The following is a 27,212-nucleotide window of genomic DNA, read 5'->3' on the forward strand; positions in this document are numbered from 1 at the left end:
CAAATTAATCATGCAGCATGGATGGAGGAAGCAGGAGTTTTACTTTGGAAATTGAGAGCAAAAGTTAAAAATTACTTGCTATTATGGAAGTGTACCTGTAGAATAGAACATTGAACTTTCATACAGTTTTTTAAAAATCTGCCATGGTGGATAGTCCCCCATATAAACCACAGCAAACTAAATGAGTTCATTTGTTGAATGGAGTTAGAATTAGCTATTTGATTGTCTAAAGAATATTTGCTTGCCAAAAGCAACTTGTTTGGTTTTGACATATTTGGTATATTGAGCTGGTATCTGACAGTAATAGCCACAACGTAACTTGCTTTTTGAGACTGTTTCTGGAATATGCCAGTAATATCAGCTTAAGGGGTGGTGACAGGATTTTTAATAGTTAAGTAGGAGGGGGAAGGCACAAATAAAATTCCATCCAAACGTTGCATAGATTATTTAGGTGCAGGTTAAAAAGAAGTTGAAGACACAGCTTGGTTTTATTCCACATATGTGAAGAGATTCTACAATTTTGTGGTTTCCCAGTATAATTTTATATTGTTGCCTTTACTGAAACTGGCTTTTTGTCATTACTAAAAACTCTTCCCCACACTGCTAAGTGATTAAAATTGATGTGTAGCTATTTTTAAAATCATGTATTTTTCTACTCAAATTGTCACACCTTTTTCTCTTCTTCCTATACAGAGTTAGCTTTGGAATCAAACCCTTCTGACCATCCAAGGGCAAGCACAATTTTCCTGAGCAAATCTCAAACGGATGGTAAGACAGTGTTTTTCCCCCTCTGAGAAAAAGATTGTTTTTGTTTTGTGTATTATAGAAAGTCCCTAAAAGAGCTTGTACGTTGGTTTAAGTGTTTCACTCTTTCATGTATTCATTTCTTATTATGATATCTGATGATATATTCTCCTTTCGTTGTTACGGATTTAGCTAGCAGAAACGGAGACTCTGTGTACACATTTTGCCACCTCTTTTACCAACTTTTATCAACTTATCACTTGTGACCGCATGATTTAGATATTGTCTAATTCTCCGTACTGCCTTGTCCTTTAACCCCTGACTCCAAAGAACAACGGTTTTCAAGATGAGTGATAGGATTTAGGCCCCAGTTAAGTTTCCATTTAACAAATTAAAAAAAAAAAAAAAAAGTTGTTAACTTACGGGGATTAAATCTGTGATTCTGGCCCCATTTTACACCAGCCTCAACCAACAAGCCTATCTCATATCCACATTTATTCTACTCAGAACTTCTGAGCTATTCAAAATTTTCTCATCCTAATGTAGTGGTGTGCCTGGATACATGGGAACAAACATGGCCTGTGGGGTTTCCTGGAAGGTTAGAGACTAGTATACATTGCCTGTGTCCTTGATGTATGATGAGAATCAGAACTGTAGAGTTTTAGCGCTCCTGCTTGCATGCTTATTTTCCTTAATGTAATGTTAAATCCTTTTTTATTTGAACTAAGAGCCATATGTGACCAAGTTTTTCGGATGATTATGACAGCAGGAATTTAAAAAGTGAGGGCTCCATAATATTTGAAGTATGCAGCACGATAAAAAATGGGTGGTTTTAACCTGCATTTTCATAGAGTATGTACATAGCCTGACTTAAGCAGATCACTTCTGGTTAGGATTGCTGTATTTCTCTGTTTCTTCCACATGTAGAGACAGTGTGTGGAGACAGTAAAAGCAAAGCTTTCTCATGTCTCTCTCTCCTGAGTCATAAGGAATGTGTGCCTAGGATGTCACCCCACATTAAAGGAGGCAGTGTGGGAAACGAACAAACAAAAAATGGGGTCCAAGACCCTCATTGGAGCTTTTATTCTTCGTCTAGTCTTTTTTAGAGCAAAGTGATTTTGTGTGCTGTAGATAACAATCGGTTGGGTTAGCACACTTATTAAAATATAAATTTAAGATAGATACTTTCCAGTTGTGTAATGGCCCATTTATTTTTTAGCAAGGTATTCTAGTAGATCACCAATAAGTGCTTTAGGATGCTTCCAGAATACTGATGTATCTAGAAATTAGTGCCTGGCCAGAAACTGATTCTTAGAGCTGTCGGATCCTGGTAATTAAAGTAAGTTGTATATAAATATAGAATTAGAAAATACTATGTCGTGGTTCAGATATTCAACAGGTAAACATTTTTATTAGTTAAATTTTCACCTGGCCTAGTTTGCTTTGTCCTTTTCTTTTGTACATGGGGAGCCTTTTGTTTGTACCTAACAAAGAAAATCTGTTGGGTCAAAAAGTAAAACTAAGTTTTTAGATTTTACTTTATAGGATTCGTCTTGCTAGGTAATTTAAATTATAAATTTTGTTGGAAATTATATTTTTAAAATGAAATTTCACCTCATTGTGTGCATTGGTAATCTGTCAGATGAGTAGCAACTACTTTTACTTTTCTGTGGCATTTGTATCAGAATTGATCAGTTAATTTTTTTTATTCTTAGTGCGAGAAAAGAGGAAGAGCAACCATTTAAACCATGTAAGTAAACAGTTGAAAAGTTAAGTAAGAAATTAATAGTTTGAATTAAAAGTATATGTCATTATTCCCCAAAAATATAATGGATCCCATACTGTTAGCCCTGTAAGGACCTCTTTTTGTAGATTTTCTGAAATCTGTTCTATTTTCCTCGTTACCAAATGTATTCTAGAAAGTCTTTGGCTTAGTAGTGCCCATTTTTTAAGGGTTCTGACATTTAACTTAAATTTCAGTAACATAGCTATGGTATAAAGTTCTGCCTTCATTTTTTAATCTTATTTTTTAACCAAAGTAACAAAAATGTAATAACTACGTTAATTTTTAGCACTCTCAACTTCCTATTGTGCCAGATGCAAGCTTAGCTTCGTCCTTCACCATGGCCTTTTTGCCCCTGCCGCTAGTCCCTCAACCTGCATCACGGTCTTTGTCAGAATCAAGGTGTATGTTGTTATGACTGTGCAAATGTTGTTCCCTGCTGAGCCATGTAGTTCTCTGCCTGTGCCTTCTCCTGTATACACCTCATTCTTTGTCTTGAGTATTTCTGAGACCTGAGCACTTCTGCACTTCTCCAGGGTAATCCGGGCCCCATTCTCCTAGCCAACATGATCTCACACGGCCAAATGCTGTAAGGAGCTCCCTGGCGGGTCTTTCTGCTTTCACGTTCTTCCTTTTTTGTGTGGAATTAATTTCCTGACACTGTTCACTTGCTGATTTTCTAATAGCTAATTTTCCCCCCAAATGTTCTAACAGTTGTCACATGTCCATCAGAAATATTTTTCGTTTACTAAAACACATCTGTTCTGTTTTTTTCTTGGAGACTGGCTTTTGTTGTTCTATTCCAGTAGAGTAGACTGGTTTTCACTAGGTTGGCTCTGTGTCTGTTTTCCTGGTATATCTCCTTGAAGTCATCTGGGATCTCACATAACTGCTGTCCTGTGTTGGATCCCCTATGTCCTAGATTCTCTGTTTCCCCTTGTCTTGTTACAGGCCCTTGTTTTACTGGAGCACATTTTTCTGGGAATAGGCAGAAGTTTTTAGAGATCTAGCTTCTCTGAAACTATTTGATATTTGATGAAGTATAGAATTCTATAGAAATTAATTTTTGCAGTTCTATAGACATTTCTTTATTGTCTTCTCATTTATTTAAAGTGTTGCTCATAAATCTGTTGACATTGTATGATACATTGTACATTACCAATTTTAGTCATTGTTCCCCCATCCCTTCTTTCCCTGAAACCTTCTAGTACCTTCTCTATCCCTGAGATTCTGAAATTTCATAATATGGTTTGATATGGACCTTTTCATTTTGTTGGGGCAAGTCAGTCTGCAGACCATCTCTCTTTCTAATGAGTGTCTTTGTGTGTGTGTGTGTGTGTGTGTGTGTGTGAGAGAGATTCAGATGTTGGACCTCTTGAACCAGTATTCCCGCACAGATCTCTAATTTTTTTCCTATTTTCCATTTTGTCTTGTTGTCCTACTTCCTGGGGACTTCCTTGACTTTATGCTCTAACCCTTCTCCTTCTATTGAATACTGAGCTTTATCTATCTTGTTTTTAATTTATAGAGTTCTCTTATAGTCTCTCGTTATTTATAGCATCTGGTTCTTTCATGAATGCGTTTTCTCATCTTAGGGTTTTTAAGAATTTTTGCACTTTTCATTTGCTTCTTAATTTTATCATTCCCATCAATTTCTTTTCCCGTTCTGATCTCTCTTATTTGTCAGAGGCTTCTCTCAAATATGGAGTGGTCTCTGCCTGTGTCTGTGATCTCACTGGAAGTACTATGCGTGAGCAGGACTTGTTCACGGATGGGCCTCCCTGTGGGCGTCTGGGGGCTGAGTCTCTGAATTCTGAGCCTGCCTCGGGTTCTGTAAGACAAACTGGCTTTCTTGTTGCTGTTCCAGCCTCTGTGCTTTTCTGTTCTGCCGTGTCAGTCGCCACTCCTTTGGTCTTTTCACCTTTCAAACGTTAAAAAGCACCTGCTATTTATCCTGTGTTGTATGTGTCCTCTGAAAGGAGAGGAAGTAGATTTGTGATCAGTCCACCATGTTTTTAAGTCAAACTTAGAACGTGTTTTGAAAGTATATATTTAAGTTTAAAGCTTTAATTCAGTATAATTAATGATATTAATTCAGGCAGTATTTTCCATTTATCCTCATAATTAGCATACTACACTTTTCTCCTAATGCCTTGATTAAGGATTCAGACCACACACCCTGTCATATTGTCCCATTAATGCACAACATAGATGAAGCAGTTTTCATTAATGCATAGTGTTGGACATTTTAAAGTTGTCTTGTGAAAAAGACAACTTGTGCTGTGAAAATGAGAGACCCACAAGTGAACTTTAGCAGTAGGCACAATGGGCAGGACAGTGGCTGGGGCCTGGATTTCAACAGGTACTTGGCCTTTGATGGTAAGGCTTGGATTGTGATTTCCTAGACTTCTAAGTATGATTATTTTTTAGTCTTTGCCATTGAATCCTAAGTGTGTGAAATAACCTTTGTTGTAAAGATTATAAAAGTCCACCGATTCCGTTAGTGCTCAATGAATGAAAATAAACACTGCCTTTGTCTCTGTCTATTCTAGTAACAACTGAAATATCTGTGAACACTATACTGCTGTTTTTTGCTATTTGATTTTTTAAGTATTTACTTTTTATGACCCTGTGCTTGTCAGTGTTGTTTGTTGAGGCTGTAAGCCGGTGATGGTAAGCCTTTAACCATAAAAGACAATTGTCTTTAAATCTCGGCTAATTTTAAGCTAATAAATAATTATAGCTTGGTATATCCAGGCATTGTTCAGAGGCTTAATTCTGCCACCCTCTAGTTGAATATTAGGTCTTACTGAATACTGAAAAGTAGGCCTGAACTGATAGGGAAGTGTTCAGTGTATCTTTGGTTGGATCTAGCCAGTACACTGTAAGTTGCTGATTCACTAACCCCCCATATGGCTGTAAGACTACATCTAATTAAAATTTTTAAATGTTTCACACTAATATTTTCAAAGGCAAGCCAAAATATATTCATACTAGAAAAAAAGTTAATGAGGAAAGTGGGAATAAATATAACCCAAAGCTTTACCAACTGATCTATATTTTGGTGCATTTTCTTTCTATTCTTTTTATGGCTCCTCAGTATAGGTTTTGGTCAGCATTGACTTTTATTATTATGTAATTATACACCATAGTATACTCTACTAGTAGTGGCCTTAAAGAACTTTCTTTCATTTAGAGTAAAAGTATTTAAATGAATTAATTTTCGTTTTACATGCTGTATTTATTGAGATTCTTAAAATACGTATTGACTGAATAGCTTTAAAGAACATGACAGTGTTACATATAGTTGAACATTTCTGGTTTGAAGCAAAATTTAGTGATACTTTTCAAAAACAGAAGGTCTAGAACTTTTTGTTAGTAAGAGGTAAATGACTTTGTAGGAAAACATCTGAAACAGGCAAAGTGGTGTTTTTATATATCATGTGGATATTTCTGATTATTGGCTACTGGCAGCTTTTAAATGCTCTGTATTTTAAAAAGTAAACTAGATTTTTTTTTTCCCCCTGCCCCATTTGTCGTTTATTTGAGGGGGTTGCTGACAGAGTGTGACAGCATGGCGAATGCTATTTTATATTGATAAGAGGAAGGAAGGCTCATCTGAATTAGTTAAAAAAAAAAAAAAGAAAGAAAGAAAGAAAAAGAAAAAAAACCACAACAAACCAAGATTAAAATTGTTGGCATTCTTTGGTATCGAATGCTGCTATTACTTTTAACTACTTAGAGTGACTGGGATTTGTTTATTGGTTTTACGTTAAGGAAGAGAATTGTCCTAACATAGTTTAGGCTATTTCAGTATTTGACTGTTGCTATATACTTGGGCACAGGCTCTTCACAGATAAATGGATACTTCTAAAGTGTTTTAAAGATGGTTTATTCTATGGAGGGTCTCCAAAAGTTCATTGTCACCTCTTGGACACTACTGCAGATAAATCCTCATTAATTTGTAGTAAGATTTACCTTCCAGTTGTAACTGATTTTAAATAATTTGTCAGTTAATTGAACTCCTACTAATCTGTCCCAGAATCTGTGTTCAGTAGCTGGAGGTGGGAGGAATAAGAGTCCGCCCTTCTCTAGAGAAGCTTACTTTTTTTTTAGGAGGGGAGGGGACACCCTCCAGCAGTTGGTAGCATGTAACAAGTGGCAGATTAGATGTGTGAGCGTACAGAGAAAGAAGTTTTGTGGTGTGACTGCTGGCAAAGGTATCCTGGAGGTAGATAGGGTCAAGCTTTCTGGGACAAGGAGAAAGAAAAAGGCATTGTAGGCATAGAAAGCGGCGTGAGGGAGGCAGGAAATTGTTGTGATGAATATCAAGTAACTCATAGAATAGAATTAATAAAATTTTTAAATGAATGGAAAGTCCTCTGAGGTTCTCACTTAACTAATATGATGGCAGTCTTATTTAAACATGAAGTTAAAGTGAAGTTCTCATAAGCTGTTTTATCTGGGTTTTTTTGGATGTGAGAGAATGTTAACGCAGTACTCTTTTGCCCTCCGGATAAGGAACCTGAGGCCCAGAGACACCTACAGCCCCCTTAGCTTATTAATGATAGAGCAACCCTGGCACAGACAGCTTCTGACTCAAGAACATTTGTTTCATCACACTGTCTCCTGAACTGATACATTTATTATTGGCTTTCATTTTCTGCAATAAAATGTTCTTGCATCAATATTATATAAAGCATTACATTTCATTGTAGTAAATGAATAGCAAAAGTAGAAAGTCTCAGCTGCTTTTCATAGTTTAGGGGGGAAAAAAACCACTGAAATCTTATTCTAAGCTCCTTACGTTATTAATATACAGGGAATTTATAATACGTGGTTGCCAGGTTTGATAATAGGTAATTTATCAAGGGCTGTAGTTTATAAGCCATTCCTTAAATCCCATCTGGGAATTTAGAGCATCCACTGTGTTTCCCATAGAGCTGCACAGGATAGCACACTCAAGCAGTTCATGAAGTGTAAGAAAAATCTTAATGCTTTATCGTTTGACATTTTAACCGAGGAAAAAACACACTTTTATAGGTTTAACTTACTGTGACATTTTCTTCTATTTCCCTTCCCCTTCAGGTATCTCCAGGGCAGCTTACTAAAAAGTATAGCTCATGCTCAACAATATTTCTAGATGACAGCACAGTCAGCCAGCCTAATCTTAGAACCACAATAAAATGGTGAGTACAACTAGGTTGCCAAGGGCTGAGTGACAGACGCCCCCCTCATGCTAAAAGCATCCTAGCCATACTTGATCTGATTTAAGTCATTTGATTGTCCTTTTCAGTAATCAGGTTAAGAAACTGGTGTCTATTTTATATTGCTTTCCAGGACCTCAGTCTGAATTATCAGTTTCCATTTTAATCTTAGAGTGCTTGGTAAAGGGAAAGCCAGTTAGCAAATAAAAAATCCCAGGAAAAGTATACCTCTTACTTAATACATTTCCGTTGTTAAGACATTGTTAAACATAATGAGGAGATGGAGAGGTGCTTTTTATTGGATGTTTCTAGAAAGAAGTATTTCTTTATGAGTTACAGGCCTTAAACAATGTATACTACTTTGGAAGCTACTCTTGAAAGAAGGAACAGTTTGTCCCCTACTGGCACCAGAGTGTAACTGCATTTAAATTTAATTGAATTTTTGTCAGATTTTCCCCAAGATTCATTTTTTTTCTCCCTCTGCACTATTGCTGTAAGAAAATTAACTTCTCCTTCCTATCTCCCAAAGAGGGGGAAAATATACCAAGTCAATCTTGAGCAAATTCTCAAGCTTAATTTCTTTAGGATGAGATTTTACTCAACTGAAAATTATAATTTAATAAATATAGTTAATCTTAACTTTATAAATGTGTATCAATATAGAAATATATCTCTAGGACATATATCAGTCCATGTATAAGAAAACCACAGCAGAGAACAATGAAAGAGATGCTTTTGGAAACATAGCTGTGGTCAGGTTTATACAACAAACATGAACAGTGTTACGATGATGGAAACTATACCTTAATTTCCAGGAGCACCTTATAATCCACAATTAGGGTTGCACTTTTAGAACACCCCAAGATGAACCTTTCAAGCTTATTTAAGGAAGAGGATAAGCCCAAAACTGGATATGCAGAGCTTCCTGACTTCATCGAAATTGGCCAAAGAACATTATTAACATCTCTTTGGGACATGAGTGTTGATTTTCCAGAACACAGTTTAGAACACTACTTCAAAATATTAATATTCTCCTCTTGAATTTTATTTTTCAGTCTTAGAAACAACTGGCTTGTAAACTTTATTTTGTTTCTTATGTACCAGCTTTGTCAGCTAATTAAACTATCGGTAACTTCTACTTTAATTAAAAACAGCAAGTTTACAGTCATTATAATGTAACTTTTCTCTCACTCTTATAACAGCAGAGATCAAATCTGTATTTCAGCAAAAACTGAGCATCAAAAGTCTAAAGTCCTGAGCTTTGGCACCTAACAAGTAATCACTAAGTGTTTTTATTCAGCCAAAACACTAAATCCATTTGTAAAAAAACAAAACAAAACTCTACTTTGGCTAGAGTTCCCAGCTTTTGACTACAGAAGATTCTAATATTTTGGTACATAATTCAAAAGTGGTTTTAAAGATTAACCTTGCTCAGACAAGTAGTTTTCATGCTTGTTTTTCCCTACTTGGCCTAATTTGTAGAAGTACAGTAAATTTAATTTGCTTTCATTAAGTTTTAAAAATAATTCAGTGCATTTATTGATGAAATAAATGTTTACTGAGAAAACTAATAGGGCAAATTGGTTTTTAGGAATGATTTTGAAAAATGTTTACATTGGGGTAGTGCATTGTTCTCAGTGGGGGGAGCATATTAGAATCACTTGTGCAACTTTTTTTCAAAAATCTGTTTCAAAATACATGCATTACCCTCTCCCCTACCACACTCTCACAAGCCTTTTGATAGGCTGAGGAAGGATACAAGGCATAATTGTATGAATGAAAGCATCCCGGAAGGATTCATTCATTCCCAGATTTTGTTGCACGTTGCAGTCACCTGGGGAACTTTAAAAGCCAATCTGATGCCCAAGTCATACCCAGTGTCAGTGAAATTAGACCATCTGGAGGTGGAAGCCAAGCAGTTTTTAAAAGCTCCTCAGGCAATCCAGTGTGCAGCCAAGCTTGGAGAGAACCGCTGCCTGGTTAGAGTGTGGGAGAATGAGACCCGCTGCTGACCATCTGTGGGACCTTGGGCAAGTCAGTTTTAAGCCTTGGTTCCTTGTGTGTAAGATGGGTTGTTTAATTAAATGCTAAGGCTTCATGGTCCTTTTCAGCATAGAACTCTGAATTCTGTGATTCTAAAATCAAGTTGAAGATGAAACTGTTTGAAGCACTATAGAAGTATCCATTTTTGGTCCTAATAGCATGTTAGGCCTTTTTACAAGTGCTCGTATTCTATAGATCTAATTCTAAAATTCAGATTTGCCTTCCCTCAATTGTTTTGAGCTTCATTTTAGACGTTTTGAGGGCAAAGGGAAGCATATAACTTAACTAAGAGAACCCCTTTGTTGCCTGTACAAAACATCTGTGAGTAACTTAGGAATATAGTAACTTAAAGAGTGTCTGAGGACTTATATCTATCTGTTCATTAATATTTAATTTGGAAATACCTGTCATTAAATATTTTATTGTATAGTATTACGCTGCATTGTTAGCACAGCTTATTTCAGGGTAACGACCTATTGTTGATTTTGTCAGTACTTATATTTGCTATTAAATTTTCTAATTATGATTTTAAATTATTTGGTATGGAACACTTTAATTATCAACTTTTAGGGCAACAATAACAAGTGGGTGGGTTTGGTGAATAGAAAACTAAATCAATCAAAATGTAGGGTCTTTTTTTTTTTTTAATACAAAAAATTATGGCTTAAATTTAAGCATGTGTACAAACAGAACTTGTATAGGAGGATGAAATATTCTGTGGGTAGAGGGTCAAATGACAGGGAAAATGTGTAATAATTTATATATTATAATTATGCACCAAAACAGGTTTTGTAACAGTTGGTCCTCCTTTTTGCCAAAAGCCAAAGGACTAAAACAAGGGGGAAAGTGCCCATATGAACTGTTCTGAATTAGAGGATTTCAGGGCCGCTGGGCCCCTGGAAGGATCCTGTCTCCCTCCCAACCCCTTTTAAAAAAATGACTTCATGCCTAACGTGATAAAAGTAATTGTTACAATTTTCTTTTTCCTTCCACAGTGTGACCTTAGCAATATATTACCACATAAAGAACAGGTGAGCTCTTTTAAAACCTGTCTTGTTATTCCAGCTCCTTAATTTGCAAGATATCAAGTTTAGTGTTAGGTAACGAGTATAAATATTATTAGAATAAACTTGTAGAGTGCTTTTATTACACTATTGAAGACCCAAGGAGTAATTGTTCCTGTGGGTTATATTAATATTTACTGTATTAGAAATAAAATTTGAGAATTTAAAAATTAAATACACTGTGTATCAAAACAGGGTTTTTATGGCACTGTTGAAGTTTTGAGCGAGATAATTCTTTGTTGTGGAGGGTTGTCCTGTGCATAATAGGATGTTTAGCAGTCCGCCTGGCTTCTACTCACCAGATGCCAGTAGCACGTCTCTCTCCCTCCACATTGTGTCCCCAGACATGGCCAGATGTCCCCTGGGGAACAAAGTCACCCCGGATTGGGAACCCCAGTGTTAACATAAATCTTTTCTTTTTTTTTATTAAAAAGTAACTTTTCCACAACAAAAAAGTTGAGTGAAAAGTATGTCATCAATTTACAGTTTTACAAATCTCTTTACTATCTGGCTTAATAGAAGACAGCTCATTCTCATATCCTGTCTTCCGTGGTTTGTTTTGAAGCAACAATATGAAGACCCAGCCTTGTTTAGATACCGAGTTGGGAAAAGGTGCACTTTTAAAACCTTCAGATATGCTATGATACTTTACTAAAAGTCCACAAGTGCCAATTTCTTAGGTTATAATGGAAATATATATATAATGGAATTTTAAATCGTATCAGTGAACTTATACTCTGTTAATATCTTGCACACTGAATGGATCTTTTACCTGTATGTAGTTTTAGAATATTATGCATTGGTCAGCTGGAAAGTACTAGTACACATTTCTTTATACAGTGTCAAAAACTCACTTCTGTTAGTATCACCACCTGTCTTATCAGAAGAGCCTTTAAGTATTGAGAAGCTATCAAGCTTACAGTAGATGAAGCTCATAGTAAAAGGTACAAGTTTTCCCAAAATCCTGATTTTTTTTTTTTTAGCTTGATAGCCTGAATTTTATCATTGGCAACAAATACTTTATTTTTCTTGATGTTTCAGGCTCACTTTGTTCATTTCCTTTTTTTAAAGATTTTATTTATTTATTTGAGAGAGAGAGAGAGCAGGAGCACAGGAGCAGGGGCAGAAGGAGGGGGAGACAGAGCTCCTGCCGAGCAGGGGGCCCAGTGCAAGGGCCAGGCCCAGGACCCTAATCGTGACTTGTCCTAACTGATTGAGCCACTCAGTTGCCCCACTTTGTTCTTTTTTTTTTTTTTTTTTTTTTTTTTTTTAATTTTTAGATTTAATTTTAAGTAAACTTTATACCCAACATGGGGCTTGAACTCAAAGCCCTGGGATCAAGAGTTCCATGCTCTACTGATATAGTCAGCCAGGCGCCTCTCACTTTGTTCATTTTTAAGTTGTACCTTAAAATGGGGCACCTGGGTGACTCGGTCATTAAGCATCTGCCTTCAGCTCAGGTCATGATCTCAGGGTCCTGGGATCGAGTCCCTCATCGGGCTCCCTGCTCTGCGAGAAGCCTGCTTCTCCCTCCTCCACTCCTCCAGCTTAAGTTCTCTCTCTTGCCGTGTCAAATAAATAAATAAAATCTGTAAAAAGTGCTCTGTGAAAAAAGTGGTCTGTTCAGTTCACAACGAAGTCACAGGTTCTTTTCTTTCCTTAACTGTCTTGCAACATGCAGAAGTGTTTTATAAATATTTTCTAATTTTTCAGAATATTAGAAGGATCAAGGTTTAATAACACTGTTAAATCTTACTGCTTTATCAAGGGTGTTCTTAAGTAGAACAGAATTTTTTTCAACTGCAGGCGGCAGGGAGGGCTGCTGCGACTGGCACCGCCACCTTGGTTTATGTGCAAAAACAAGCCATTTTATTCCCTTTTATTTTGTCTACAGTCATTGCAAATGTCAAAGGTGTATGAGCAAGTAAGGTCTTTAGTATTCCTATAAAAACAGTTTTGACTTCATGAGCCTCAGAAAAGTGGAGCCGCACATCTAGAGAACCACTGTCTAAATGGGTAAAGTGTATTACTGGGGTGACCTTTTATATGAAAAAGACAGGTCTCTCTTAAAATTTAAGAAAATTACATTTTTAACTCCACCAAACTATTTAAGAGCGACTAGAAGAAATACATGGTAATATATAATATAGAGAGCTACAGAGAGAAAAAAAAAACATGGAAAAAACATGGATTTAATATTCACATTTATTAAATTCTAAAGATTTTTTGCCCACCACTATTGGTTTATAAAATGTTCTTATGTGTTCCAGTGTGCAGTTAGAGGAGTGAAAATATATTTGGTTTACTAACATTGCCTGTGAGGGAAAGTCAGTGTTCTGAAAGGCACCTCTGGCTTGGCTGGTCATGGTAGAAGAGATTTCACAGAGGTCAGGAAACCCTCTGAAGGCCAGAATGCAAAAGAATTTGTAAAACTGTTTGCTTTTGTTGAAGGTTAAGCTTCTTCTACTCCCCTCTCTAATCCCAGCAGGTACTTTACAAAGATATTAATTTCTATATTAATTTTTAAAACGCATGTTCTTATTTTATAGAGATGCGAATAGATCCTTGGATATTTTTGATGAGAGATCACATCCACTCACAGTAAGTGTCAGTTTTATTTCTCTCACGCAGTTGCATTTATTTCATACTGATTTGATTTGAAATTAACTACCAGGAGAAAATTACTCCCTCTAGCTTAAAGTCAAAATCATCTTTTTTTTTTTAAAGGTTTTATTTATTTATTTGACAGAGATCACAAGTAGGCAGAGAGGCAGGCGGGGTAGGGGGTGGGAAGCAGGCTTCCTGCTGAGCAGAGAACCTTGATCCCAGGACCCTGAGATCATGACATGAGCCGAAGGCAGAGGCTTAACCCACTGAGCCACCCAGGCATCCTTGAAGTCAAAATCCTCTTACGTCTTCTTCCCTACCCCATGTTGTGTCTAATCATTTTACCAAAGGAATGACGTATTAGGTATATATGAGTGCAAGAACTGAGCTGCAGCTTTGTAGAATTAGCAAAAGTGAGTAGATGTACCCAGACAACAGAAAATGTGTCTTCTTAAAAGATAATTTTCAGTAACTGCAAACAGTATAAGTATTTGCAAATAAGCCTAACAAATATGTTGTGATCTCTCTAAAGAAAATTCGAAAATGATTTAAATGTTAAATCCTTTAAAATAACAGGGAGCCTGGGTGGCTCAGTGGGTTAAGCCTCTGCCTTCAGCTCAGGTCATGGTCTCAGGGTTCTGGGATCAAGCCCTGCACTGGGCTCTCTGCTCAGTGGGGAGCCTGCTTCCCCCCCCCCCTGCCTGCCTCTCTACCTACTTGTGATCCTTGTCAAATAAATAAAATCTTTAAAAAAAAAAAAAGGAAAACTTTTTTTAATTTTTTAAGATTTTATTTATTTGACTGAGAGACACAGCAAGAGAAGGAACACAAGCAGGTGGAGTGGGAGAGGGAGAAGCAGGCTTGCAGCTGAGTGGGGAGCTCGACGTGGGGCTCAATCCCAGGACCTTGGGATCATGACCTGAGTCAAAGGGAGACGCCCAACCAACTGAGCTACTCACGCATCCCTAAAATAACAATTTTAACTTCCTTAGTTAATGACAGTTTACTCCCTCAGGTGCTCTCACCACGTGTGGCTGGTGACTATTACATAGGTCACACTTAAGAGTCTTACGGTTACAGGGAACAAACTTTTTCTATCATTTTTTTAAAAGATGATTTTATCAGAGAGAGAGAGTGCACATGCATACCCATGCAGATAGGCAAGCAGGGGGAGGGAGAGAGAGAGAGAGTCTCCAGCAGAGCCCCTGCTGAGTGTAGGACCCCGTGAAGGGCTCAGTCTCCCCACCCTGAGATCATGACCTGACTGAAACCAAGAGTTGGATGTTTGACTGACTGAACCACTCAGGCAGCCCAAAATTTTGATAGAAAGGAATATATATATGTTTTCTGAGGTCATGCCTATATTTTTCTTTAACAAATGTGGTGGTACGTATTGAATCACTATAGTATTTTAATATCCCGTTGTTTATATCTAAACCACTAAAAGACATGTCACCCAATCAAAATCATTTTGGGAACATGGGCCCAAATGAAGACTGCAGTATTATGGGCGTTTAAGTACTTTTCCTCTGTGGATACTTAAACTGCATTTTTTTTTTTCCTTCTTTCAGAGAGAACAGGTTCCAGAGGAATACTTTAAGCATGATCCTGAACACAAATTTATTTACAGATTTGTTCGTACTCTTTTCAGTGCTGCACAGCTAACAGCCGAGTGTGCAATAGTAACTTTGGTAAGATAGTTCTTTCTTACAGCCTGTTTCTTCAATGTCAATCTTACAGCACAGGGTATGGTCCTGCTTTTCACATAAAAATAGGTTCCTGAAATGATCAACAGAAGTTTATTAAAAGAAACTCATTGAAAGTAAAATACACACATTCAAACTTAATATCATTATTTTTCAAAACATTGCTGTTGCTTTTCTCATCACAAAAGAATGGCTGTTAAAGGCAGCAGGAGAGATTTCTGGTTTCTCCTTCCATACCTCTCAGTATACAGATGTACACTCAGTGCACACATGTGCACACTCAGGTGGTGTGCTGGGGGACCACAGGCAGTAACAGAACCGTCTGGTCCACAGGCAGAGTCTCATTTGGTGTAGATCTAAGCTGAGTCCCAGATTATTTCGGTATTCCCCACACAGTTCTCATGTGTGTCTTGATTGAGAACTGTTGCCCTAAATTCTCTGTTCCTTGGGTGATGGGTGTTCATCCACCCCTGGTGTCCTTTTGAGCCTGCCTGTGAAGTTGCCCAGGGTTATAGCACCGGAAGTACTTCTAAGGACCTTTGTGTTATCCATACAGAATTCCTGTGGTAAGATTTTATCGTTGGAAAAATAATTCTCTTTAAGTGAGAGACAGCTGGGGTTATTTTCACTCCTCTGTACAGCAGACCTGTAGGGGAAAGTTAACTATCTGGAGGGAAAGTTAAATGTCTGGAGGGAAAGAATACTTAGGTCAGTGCCTGTATTCCTTTAGTATCCAGTTAGAATTTAGGAGAGGAGGCTTCTGTTTTTGAGTAGAGACCCCTCAGTGGGCACTCAGGCCATTTCTTTGCTCTGTTTTTGAGTAGAGACCCTTCAGTGGGCACTCAGGCCATTTCTTTGACCATTCAGAGTGGCTAATCCATGCTGGAAAGAGGCAGAGTGGTCCTCCCACATGGAGAGCAAGACGACGCCTGGAGGAGAGCATCTGGATTGGAGTTGGGGAGTTCTTTGTAGACAGGTTAAACGTGACATGCCCGTGAGATAGCAGAGTGACACTGTCTAGTCATCAGTTGAATATATGAAACAGAGCATGAATCCGAGCTAGGCGGAGGGAATTAAAGAGTAGTAGCTGTTCAAATGCAGAGAAAAGTAGAGAATAAAAAGTAGATAGAAGCTAGATCTGTAAGGACTACTAGCATTTAAGGGACACATCCTCAGAAGAGTGGCTAGAGAGTGGTAGGACCCAGGAGGGAATAATAAGAAATGCCAAGATATGAGGGGTTCAAGGAGAGAGGGGTCAGAAGGCCAAATGCTGCCAACCATTGCCCATTGCATACCCACTGAATACCAAGTCTGTGTCACTAAGTGTTGGGGACAGAGGAGAAAACAGATGGAATACAGTTCTTGCCTTTGTCTAGCTTATATTCTAGCAAGGAAGAAATAAGTTGGGTTTTTTTCATTTGCTTTTTCAAAAGAGTGTTACCGAACTATTTCAGGTCGTGGTAAATACCAGGAAGAGAAAGCAGCGTGAAGGGATAAGTGATCGGAGGGGCTCGCCATTGTAGATAGCATGATCAGGACGAGCCTCTTGAAAGAGGTAGCACCTGAACCATGACCTGCCTGAGGAAGATGATGGGCTCCGGCATTACACGCAGAGGGGCCAAATGCGAGACTCTCGAGACGGGAGCACGTTTTGTGTATTTAAGGAACAGTGAGGTGGCCAGTGTCAGAGGAAGAATGAGGGGAACATGCGAGATGAGGTCACAGCCTGGCAGGGCTGTATCTTCCGGGGCCTTGTCGCTAGCAGACCGGGAAGAAGGGAAATTGTCATGGTTTGATGGAAAGCTCTGGTAGGTCTTGAGCAGGATTATGACGTGCTCTTCATTGAAGAGGCTGTCCTTGCTGCTTTGGGGACAGTGGACTGTAGCCGGAGTCAGCCTGGAGGCGGAGAGTTAAGGAGGCAGTGACGGTGATATAGCCGAGAAGTGAGATAGTGAAATAGAAATCGGTCAGATCAGCAGTGCAGATAGAAATAACAAAAACTGCCAGCGGATCGGAACAGGGTTAAGTCCAATGGAGGCCCCAGCAGCAAGGCCAGTAGATTGCCCTTTAGGTTCCTAGGGAAGGCTTGGGGAGTGCAAAGTTGGGCTGAAGGCACAGGGGAGCTCACGAGTGACAGCTGCAGAGGGCACTCTCACAGGTGCGGAAGCTGATGGGAGGTGGGAAGCCAGCACGAGGCCTTTTGTGTGAGCAGAATGAGAGGATGTGGGGTGGGAGCCGTGGGCAGTGTAAATCCCAGTCGTAGCAGGGGGAACCTCTGGCAGAGGGGGAAGAAAAGTCTCCAAAAAGAAATTGTGTAAACAGTTTCGCACAAGTGGGATGGGCTCATCCAAGAGTTACTTGAGTGAGAAAAAGAAGATCTCATTCCCACAGACACAGGAGAGCTAGTGCTATCAGTGAGGCGGGGCGAATCCCAAGTTTCCCATAAAGAGGGTAGAGAGGAAGTTGAGAGATTGCCGGTGTTGTGGAAGTGCCTCTGATTAATTCCCATAAAGTAGAGTTGAACCTTATAGGTTCAACTTGTTCATTCTTAGGACCCCTGAGAGAGCTGCATTTGGGGGAATGGGAGCAGAATTTCACTGAGGACATAAAATGTTCCAGAACCATTTGTTTTTAAAAACAGTTGAGTTTGGAAAATATTGGCAAATCTGAGCTGGCGATCAGACAGCCTTCAGACAACAAACACACTCTAAAATTGGATTTTTCTTGTCAAATGGCATATATACTCTTCTGCAGAGAATTCTTTGAAGTAACAACAAATTATCGCTTACCTCTGTAGTCTTTACTCGGCTGTTAACTCTGGCCGGGGCTGCTGGAGCAGACATTTGCTACTGTAAGGGAGATCCGTCCATCGGGTTTAGAGGAGCCCCAGGGTACAGAACCTGGGGCTCTGTTAGCACTTTAAAACCAACAGAATTGACTAAGCTGCAGGTAACAAACGAATTATCGTGAAATGATGATAATGGTGATGTGAAAATGAGGGGAAAGAGAAGGACTCTCCTTTGTATGAGTGTATGTTCCTTTAAAAGACACTTAACTATGAGGGGGACTACTTGACAGCACACCTGTTTGTGCTTGCTGTCCTGCTGCACCACTCAGCAGCCACTGGGGGGCTCTCTTGCCCACCAGTTTCTGTCCTACTTTGAAAAGGGGAAGGCAAAAATGTGCTTTGTATTATCCAGGGTTTTACATATTCAAGTATTATGTAAAATGGCCATGTAATGACCAGCCAGCTGTGGTACCTTGCACAGGGTAGGCACTCAAGGGCTTATTGAACAACTTGAATCTGCAATCAGTTGTATTGAGTCAGTTCCCTTTATGAATGGGAAGGTTAATAACCCAATGCCTGCCTTCAAGATGCCCTTTGCTGAGATGTCCATTCATTCCTGCGACAAAGGCTGGAAATCCACATGGGCAGAGTAGGCAACAGAAGTATCTGACCTACAACTGTGACCCGGCCTCTGGCTTTGGCCAGCGGGGCCAAGTCTTTGTAGACCTTTGTAGGAATAAAAGGCATGTCAAAAACAGATGAAATCTGTGATTCCTAACAGTTCTTATCACAGCACTTTAAACTGAACTAAAATCAAAGACCAGTGCTCTACTTTTGCAGGTTTACTTAGAAAGGCTTTTAACTTATGCTGAGATCGACATTTGTCCCACTAACTGGAAAAGAATTGTTTTGGGAGCCATTCTTCTTGCCTCCAAGGTTTGGGACGATCAGGCTGTATGGAATGTGGACTACTGCCAGATCCTCAAGGACATTACAGTTGAGGACATGTGAGTTTATAAGGTTTTGGTGAACTTTCTAACCATTTTCCAGTACCTCCATTGCTCTGGTAAGGTATACGTTTTAAGAAATATTTTTAAAGGTTACATTGTGCAAAGAACTGAAATAGGCATAAAATAACAGACTTCCTATCTAGCTACAATATAACAATTCATATTTCCCATCATTGATTGGTAGGGCTTGATGTGTTGTTGTTTTAATAATCTGCTTGGTAAATTGATGTGTATATATTCCTTTTTTGTTGTTGTTAAATATTTTATTTGACAGAGAGATCACAAGCAGGCAGAGAGGCAGGCAGAAAGAGAGGGGAAAGTAGACTTCCTGCTGAGCAGAGAGCCCAATGCGGGGCTCGATCCCAGGACCCTGAGATCACGACCCAAGCCAAAGGCAGAGGCTTAACCCACTGAGCCACCCAGGTGGCCCTGAATTTCTGCTGGGTTTTGGCATACATTTTACTGGCTTACGCTCAACACAGTATTGTGAATATCTTCATGGCTTTCTTAAAGCTGTCTACAGTTCGAGTTGATTTTAAAGAAGCCTATGACTGACCTTTAAAAATGTTTTGGCCACTGTTAAGGTCTTAGGTCCTCTAGACCATTGAGAGGTTCTTCAATCTGAGTCAGCTTTTGTCAGTCATTCTCTCCTTATCTGAAGTTCTGTTGTTAAAGAAGCCGTGGTACGAAAGTGGCCACACGTATGAAGGTTTCAGATCCCAGTGTTCCTACTTCCTCCCATACTAGGAGTATTGCACTTGTTTAAAAGTAGGTCTGAGGAGTTAGGAAGCTCCTGTTTCTCAGGCAGTCCTGAAAAGCAGCACTGGGACATCACCAGTGCCTGTTGTATTCGTATTCGAGAGTTCTCCCGAGGCACTCAGCAACCACAGCAGCACTTTGTGGGGCCTGCCATCCGCCATGAGGGGGCTCCTTGCTGGTGGCATGAAACACCAGACTTAACAAGGGCTTTTGATCTGGCCACCCTGGCTTCCGGGAAGGGCCCTGAGGGTGGTAGGAAGGATGAGCCAGCGAGGTATTTCCAGTAGATTCTCAGAGTGCCCATCTGAGAGTGAAAATGTCTTTGTGGGTGGCATTTGGGAAAATGTGGAAGAACACGTCTTGATTATACAGAACCGCGTAGGAAGATTAAGATCATGGCAGGCAGTGGCAAGTTTGTTTTTGTTACCTTTGCCCGTTACTCTAGGTAAGATTGTCATTCAGAATTACCGAAGTGCATATTTACAACTAAAATGAGGATACTTGTGACTAGAAGAGCCCAGTGATTGTTGGTGCTTCTCCGAATGGCTTTTGATAATAGTGGAAACTGAGTGGGCGTGGAGATGTTGCTTGCAGCCATGGTAGCAAATGGTGTAATGGCAAATAATGGATTTGAAATAAATAAAAGTACTTTTGGAAGTTGCGGAAACTAAAGTGACTTTGAGACACTGTCATCAGTCTGCAAACTCTGGTGCCTTGAAGGAAGAAAAATTTAATCACAGACCCTAGCCCTACCATGGTGGCACCTGAAATTTTCTCCAAACCTTCAACGAAGCTGGCTGGGGCTCTGATTCTAGCAAAACCTCAGAACATGCTGGGAAGTGTGTGAGCTCGTGAGAATGAGTTTCCAGGAGCAGTGATGACAGTGTCTGGCTACGGGAAGACCAGTTCCAAGCAATACTTTGTGTGTGTCAACAGAGCAGCACTCGGAGCTATGCTGATAATAATGGGCTGCTTTTGTTTATGATCTTTGGAAATTGGAAAGCATTACAACAAAGTGTTTAATACACATTTGTTTTGTCCCCCTGCTGTTGACTTCGATTTGTAGTAGTCTCATTTTGAGTCTAAATTGAAGAATTGGTGTCTATCAGCTTTTTCTTCAAACTTTCCAACATCTATGCTTTAGAATATATTCCCCTTCAAAAGAATAAGTTAAACTGAGCAGCTGCTATTCAGAAGATCTGCTGTGCCTGTAAATGGTGTGCTATTCAGCCATTTGGCTATTTAAAAAACAAAAAACCCAGAAGATGCGTATTCTATAGGCATAATGCTTCTCTCCAGTGATTAAACCTTTATTAATAGACATGTTAATCCTATGAAGTACTGTATTTCCACACAATTAAAATGTATTAGCGGAGAAAATATAAAAGGGATAGTGAAGTGCATTTATTCCTGTAGTAAATTAAGTCCTGATTAGCTGATTATCAAAACATTATCTGATTTACATTTCTATAGACTTACAGCCATATGAACAGGAAATTAAATTTGGAAGTAGGTTCAGTTGGGTTTAAAATTCAACAAATGAGAACTTCATCTGTGCTCATATTCTGAATGCTCTCCCTACCATACAGGAGAACATCATTTGTTGACCTATCCAACAGATAAAATACTAAAACTTTAAAACCGAGAAACCAAATACGTTATAAAATAAGCTGCTCATGTTTGTTCGGGTACTTAGCGTTTTAATGGGATTCTCTAAAGGATGACTGTGAAAGTGGTCAATTTGATATTTATTTAATATTGGGCAAGTGAGCCCGTGTGGTCATGTGGAGCCAAGGACTGCTCCCGGCATTTTCCCTTCCTGTTTTACTGAACTCGCCCCCTGCGGGTGTGCTCGTCGTGTTCTGGCAAGAGGGTGGCGCCACATCTTGGGGTTGCATTCCCAACATGAGAGAAAGGCTGTTTGAGTCCAGTGTTCGACCAGAGGTCACATCACAGTGAGTTTAGTCAAGCCGAGACATCTCTTTGATCGTTCTGCCCTCCAGAGTTTAAAAAAGTGCATCCTGTCCTATCAGAGTGACAATTTCTTGCTGTAGTAAAATGAAGGTGCACGGAGATGTGCATTTATGTGTGCCCTTTGACATAGCCCTATGCACTGGGGCAGGGGAAGGGGATTCCTTTTTCCATGCAGTGGAGCTTATTTATTTATTTATTTGAGATGAATCCTTGTTGCTTCAAGAGTTTTTCCCCCCCAGAGATAATAGCAGTGACTCTCGATGGGTCCATTTGTTGCCGTGGTGATGTGCCCACTCCTTTTGTTGGCGCGTCTCTACTTCAATAAGCCCCTTCCTGTTATCGGCCCGGTGAAAATGTCTGCAAGTTCTTCAGAGCTAATAAACAGCATACATCATTCCTTTCATCTGATCACTATAGCAGGGCCTTGTGAGCGAGCGTGGAGCATGAATCGTACAGCTGCACTAATGGAACTCTGAAGAATGGGCCCCTGAGTCAGCAGCAGGAGTGCCTAAGGGGGCCGCAACCTCTTCCCCTTGCCCCAGGCTCCAAGTGCTGGGATGCGGAAAGGTCCACAAATAGCTGCACCTTGTTTGAACGCTAGTGTACTAATCCACCGGGAGCCTCTGTTTCTTCCAAAACAGAATTTAGAGCCCTCCCCGTAGCGCAGGAGGATATTTTTGAAGATAGCCCAGTTGACTAAAATTGTCTTGTGTTGGTTTTGTTGTCTCCTCCCCCAGGAATGAGATGGAAAGGCATTTTTTGGAGCTACTTCAGTTTAATATTAATGTTCCCGCCAGTGTTTATGCCAAATACTATTTTGACCTTCGCTCCTTAGCCGATGACAACAACTTGAATTTTCTATTTGCTCCTCTTAGCAAAGAAAGAGCACAAAACCTAGAGGTAAGGCTGTGAAATCGTTAGTTGGGGTTTTCTTTCGGCCACTAAAACCAGCATCTGTGGCTAAAGCTCATTAAGCAGTGATTAGCAAAACGGAAAGATTGAAATTAACACATCGAAGAATTTCTTAACCCTTTGGTGGCATATTTCCTGTGTCTTTTATGATTTATGTAAGGTTTAAAAGGTATGTAGATATTTCCTCTGTGACCATAATTCAGAATATTTCAGTCAAAATTTAACCTTTTTTTTTCAAATTTAACATGTTAATGGTTTTCCATTTGAACTTTATCCTTCCATATAATCATACAATCATATATACCTAGATAATTTCTTATAATTGTATCCTTAATCGTATCAATATACATAATTTCTTATGATTGTATCCCCAACCATATCTACATACTCGCCATTCTTTTTTTTAAGGTTTTCTTTATTTATTTGGGGGAAAGCTAGACACAGAGCAAGCATGGTGGGGGGGGGGGAGAAGGAGAGGGAGAAGCAGACTCCCCAATGAGCAGGAAGTCTGACATGGGGGCTCCATCCCAGGACCCTGATCATGACCTGAGCCCAAAGGCAGATGCTTAATCGACTGAGCCACCCAGGTGCCCCTCTACTCACTGTCCTTAACAGTCTTTTACTCAGTTTGCAAATTCATGCCAGTGTCTTTTCCAGGTGCCACAGTTCAGTCCCATGAGTTCATTAGACAAAGCATCTGTGGCTCACCTGAGACTTAGACTGTATCTGTGTTTCAATTACTGCCGTAGAGAGCCTGTGGGTTTTTAATGAAAATGGTAAAGGATAAGAGACAAAGGAATTATGGTTTATAGCTTATAGTGAGTTTACAGCAAAAGTATTCACAACTGAAATTTCGAGACACTTAAAATGGACACTTCTTGTAGTATCTTGGTGTAAGTTCTCAGTCAGGTATTTTCTACCACGGTTAGTGTGCACTTTTTGGTGCTTCGATCATTAGACTTGTGACCTTCTAATAATAAGGTCCAGACATGCCTGCCCTGTTAGAATCTGCTTAGAGGACATAATAACCAATGAAGACTAGAAGCTGAATGGCTGAGAAACACTGGTTTTTGCCCAGGTTGATGTTCACTGTGTTGACGAACAGGTGGACAGGGAACAGGGGATATTGCTGTTAGGAGCCTACCAGAATACCTTTGACATCTTTGGAACCCAGTTTGTAAATAAGCACATTCTTCCTTGCCCAGTGACCTAATTATAGCCTTTTAAGAGATATTACCGTAGTGAATTGTCAGAAAGTAGCATCCCCAGAATCTGGGAATGTAGACCTCCACAATCCAAAGGAGCAGTAACTGAACTATGTGAAGGAGTATGGCTGTGTGACTTATCAGTGAGGCTTTTTGGTTTGGGGTTTTTTTTTTGTTTGTTTGTTTGTTTGGGTTTTTTTTTGCCCAAGGTTGGAATGCTTTTTAAAAGTTTGTTCTTGTGTTCTCTTTGATTGACTTTCCCAGGCCATTTCCAGATTGTGTGAAGACAAATACAAAGACTTGTGTAGAGCTGCTATGAGAAGGTCTTTCAGCGCTGATAACTTCATTGGTATTCAGCGCTCTAATGCCATCCTCTCTTAAGGGAGAAGGGAGGGGTTGTAACATCATGAACCCCTCAATCTACAGGGACTGGAGAAATACCACCTCTCCTGCTCAAAAACCAGCAAAGTTAGTATTTTCATCTAAAAGAAAGACCTCGAATTCAAGAAACTCATGGACCGCAAGGATTATGGTCACAGGAAAGAATGGGACCTTGTTAATGCAACACACTCTTTTGTCCTTTTTAATGTAAACAGAGTTACAAAAACCACTCCAAAGCAAAAGCTCCAACCCACACACGGATATCTGCTTACTATGTAGGCTGATAGCTGTGAACTAAGTGAGGTTTTTTTTTTAATAGCTTAAATTTTTAAACTTTAAAGACACTAACTATATAACTTTTATGTTTTTTCCTATTTTTCTTGCCCCTTCCCCCCATATTGCTGCATATTTCTTTAGCATCAATGCAGTATTACCAACCGTGAAAACATGGGACTCCTAACAACTCATAAAGCCACTTAGGAACAGACTGTAGCATTGTGTTAGGTATTGAAGGGTTCTTCCTACTTTATCACTGAAGCTGCTAGTCATTATTGGCAATCAGTTTAAACCAAAAAGCTGCTGGATAACACTTGTCACTCAAATTCTTTGCAAGCACTACTTATTACCATATTAGTATATTTAGGGTCATAAACAGAGAAAGTATGTTATCGATGATTATCTACTTCTATTGGGTCCACGCTGCATTTCTTGTGAACTATAATAATGGTGCTTCTCACTTTCTGATGATTTTCCTCTTTATTAAATACCTGTATTAAAAGATATTTTCACAATGCCAACCAACATGGTGGTCCAGTGGTAACAAGCAGGTAGTGAAAAGAAGGTGTCCTGAAAACCTTAGTGCAGCTTTAAGCTTTAACCTAGTGTGATTGGGCCCTCTGGGGCACAGCTGAAGGATAAATGCTACACACTGATAAAACATCATTTAAAAGTTTAGTTGTTTCTTGTAAACATACCTACTTTTGTACATTTTAAATATGAAGCTTTTCATTTTAGTATTTTTGTTTTAGCCCCTCTTGAAGATGGCACATATTGGCTGAAACAAAAAAATTAAAATGAAAATCTTAGTATATGAGGCTTTTCATTTTGGTATTTTTGTTTCAGCCCCTCTTGAAGATGGCACATATTGGCTGAAACAAAAATACTAAAATGAAAAACCTCATATACTAAGCTTTTCATTTTAATTTTTTTGTTTCAGCCCCTCTTGAAGATGGCACACATTGGCTAAAACAAAAAAAATTAAAATGAAAAGCTTAGTATTTAAAATTTACAAAACTGGGTAGGTTTCCAAGAAATAATTAAACTTTCAAATGGTGTTTTATCACTGTGTAGCATTCATCCTTCCACAGGTATCAAAGCTTAAAATTGCACTAAGACTGGAGGGATGCCTTGTATCTTCATAGACGCGCCCTCCCCTTTTTAAAATCATTCTTTGCAGGGCTGTGCTGCTTACCTGCTTTGGTCACCAGAATTTCTTTTTCCTACATTTGTAAAGAGTATGAAGAGCAGTGATAATTCACATCTAACAAACCAAAAGGAACTGGACTCTAATAGTAGTCATCTGAAAGTAGGGGATCTGGAACAGCTCCTCTAGCCTACCCGGTAACCTGGCTGGAGGGGGGCTCATTTCGAGTCCTGCTGTTTAAGAGGAACCCTCACCTCAGGCTTTAAAGGGCAGGGAGTTAAGTAATCAATCTTTTAGGAGATTGGTAATGATGTCACTTAAACTTGAAATTTAAAAAAAAAAAAAAAAAGTGTTCTTAACTATGTGAAATCTTTCTCCTACCTTCTCAAATGTAATCCTAGGAATTTTGCCTGTAAACATAGCATTTCTGGGCCAGGAATACTTTCTCCAGATAGCAAGTCTTCATTATTATATTGAGTGCTGCAGGTTCCATCATTTTTAAAGGACAGACACACAAATGATAAATAACAGTATATAAAATACTACAATCTACCACCTCAAAAAACATTGTTTATGGAGTTTGGAGCTTGGAGATTCAAGTATTGATTGCAGTTTTATTTTGAAAAGAATGCTACAACTTACGTGGTTTTTCTTCCTCATGTTTATATTAAAAGCTAATAAACTCTATTTTAATTAAAATACGGCTAGTGTGTTTGTAACCTTTCAGTTCACATAGCATTACATCTCTGCCTAACTTCAGTGCTTTTCCGTCCACTCTAATGGTGAGTGAGGTCTTAAAGCAATTTCAAACTGACCATAATTTGATTTGACTCTTGCCTCTAGTTAAGTGTTATCATGTATTTCTTTGGCTTCTGCTCTTTGCAACCTGAAGATCAGTTAGCACACTTAAAATCACTGGCCACAGTACTCAGAGGCATTGCAGCTCATTGTTGTGCCAAGACTGGAAGGTTAAATTAGGTAGAGTATACCAGAGAGAAGGAGCTACAAGAATAGTGCATAAACAATGTGAGTTATATGAGGATTTTAAGCAGTTAAAACATAGGAAAGAAAATAGAACTAGATTTGTGGTTGTTGTAAAGCGAAACAACCCACATATTTGGACTTTGAAATACTCTTTTCAAAGTTACATTTCAGTGAGAAATATGGCAGATCTTAATAAGGTTGAAGACCCTAGCCACCCAGGGTAAGCGAGGCTCTGTAAACCCTGAGAGTCTTGCTGTAATTTCGTCCACCTTAATTCACTACCTAAGGTCCAATCTTCACCTGATCACTTTGTTCTTGATAAACTGCTGATGAGGTTAAATGATCTGATTTCACTTAGAAGGGCAACCTGTCACAAATCACTGTCGACTGTAGCCTTGACCATGCCAACTACTAAGGAGTACTGCTGGCATGAGCAGTCAGAGGCGACATACAGGTCTTGGGTGGGAGGCTGGACAGGACTAGCTTCAAGAACAAGTTGCCAGGATCGGCAGAATCACAAACTGTTCTTTCCCTTTTGGCTTGAATTCTAGAAGACAGTACAGCCATCTTGATAAATGGGAAATGGAGTCAACTTGGGGTAAAAGTAACACACATCCCTGAA

The 27,212-nt window shown here is 39.1% G+C and overlaps 1 protein-coding gene across 2 annotated transcripts in view; it reads left to right on the forward strand.

Moving 5' to 3' along the window:
- Positions 1 to 25,936, forward strand: part of CCNYL1 (cyclin Y like 1) — a 36,742-nt gene extending 10,806 nt beyond the window's left edge. Inside the window, exons 2-10 of one of the 2 annotated variants that reach the window (XM_004764262.3) lie at positions 694 to 768; positions 2,460 to 2,494; positions 7,616 to 7,716; positions 10,773 to 10,808; positions 13,391 to 13,442; positions 15,020 to 15,139; positions 18,783 to 18,949; positions 22,423 to 22,585; positions 24,067 to 25,936. In XM_004764262.3, coding sequence (XP_004764319.1) covers positions 694 to 768; positions 2,460 to 2,494; positions 7,616 to 7,716; positions 10,773 to 10,808; positions 13,391 to 13,442; positions 15,020 to 15,139; positions 18,783 to 18,949; positions 22,423 to 22,585; positions 24,067 to 24,183 — 866 coding nt within the window. In that variant the 3' untranslated portion in view covers positions 24,184 to 25,936. The remainder of the gene's footprint in view (positions 1 to 693; positions 769 to 2,459; positions 2,495 to 7,615; positions 7,717 to 10,772; positions 10,809 to 13,390; positions 13,443 to 15,019; positions 15,140 to 18,782; positions 18,950 to 22,422; positions 22,586 to 24,066) is intronic. The other variant, XM_004764263.3, reaches the window with a different exon arrangement.
- The last annotated feature ends 1,276 nt before the right edge of the window (positions 25,937 to 27,212 follow it).

The sequence above is a fragment of the Mustela putorius genome, unplaced genomic scaffold (assembly GCF_011764305.1).
Source record: "Mustela putorius furo isolate JIRA1106 unplaced genomic scaffold, ASM1176430v1.1 tig00000275_pilon_pilon_pilon, whole genome shotgun sequence".
NCBI lineage: Eukaryota > Metazoa > Chordata > Mammalia > Carnivora > Mustelidae > Mustela > Mustela putorius.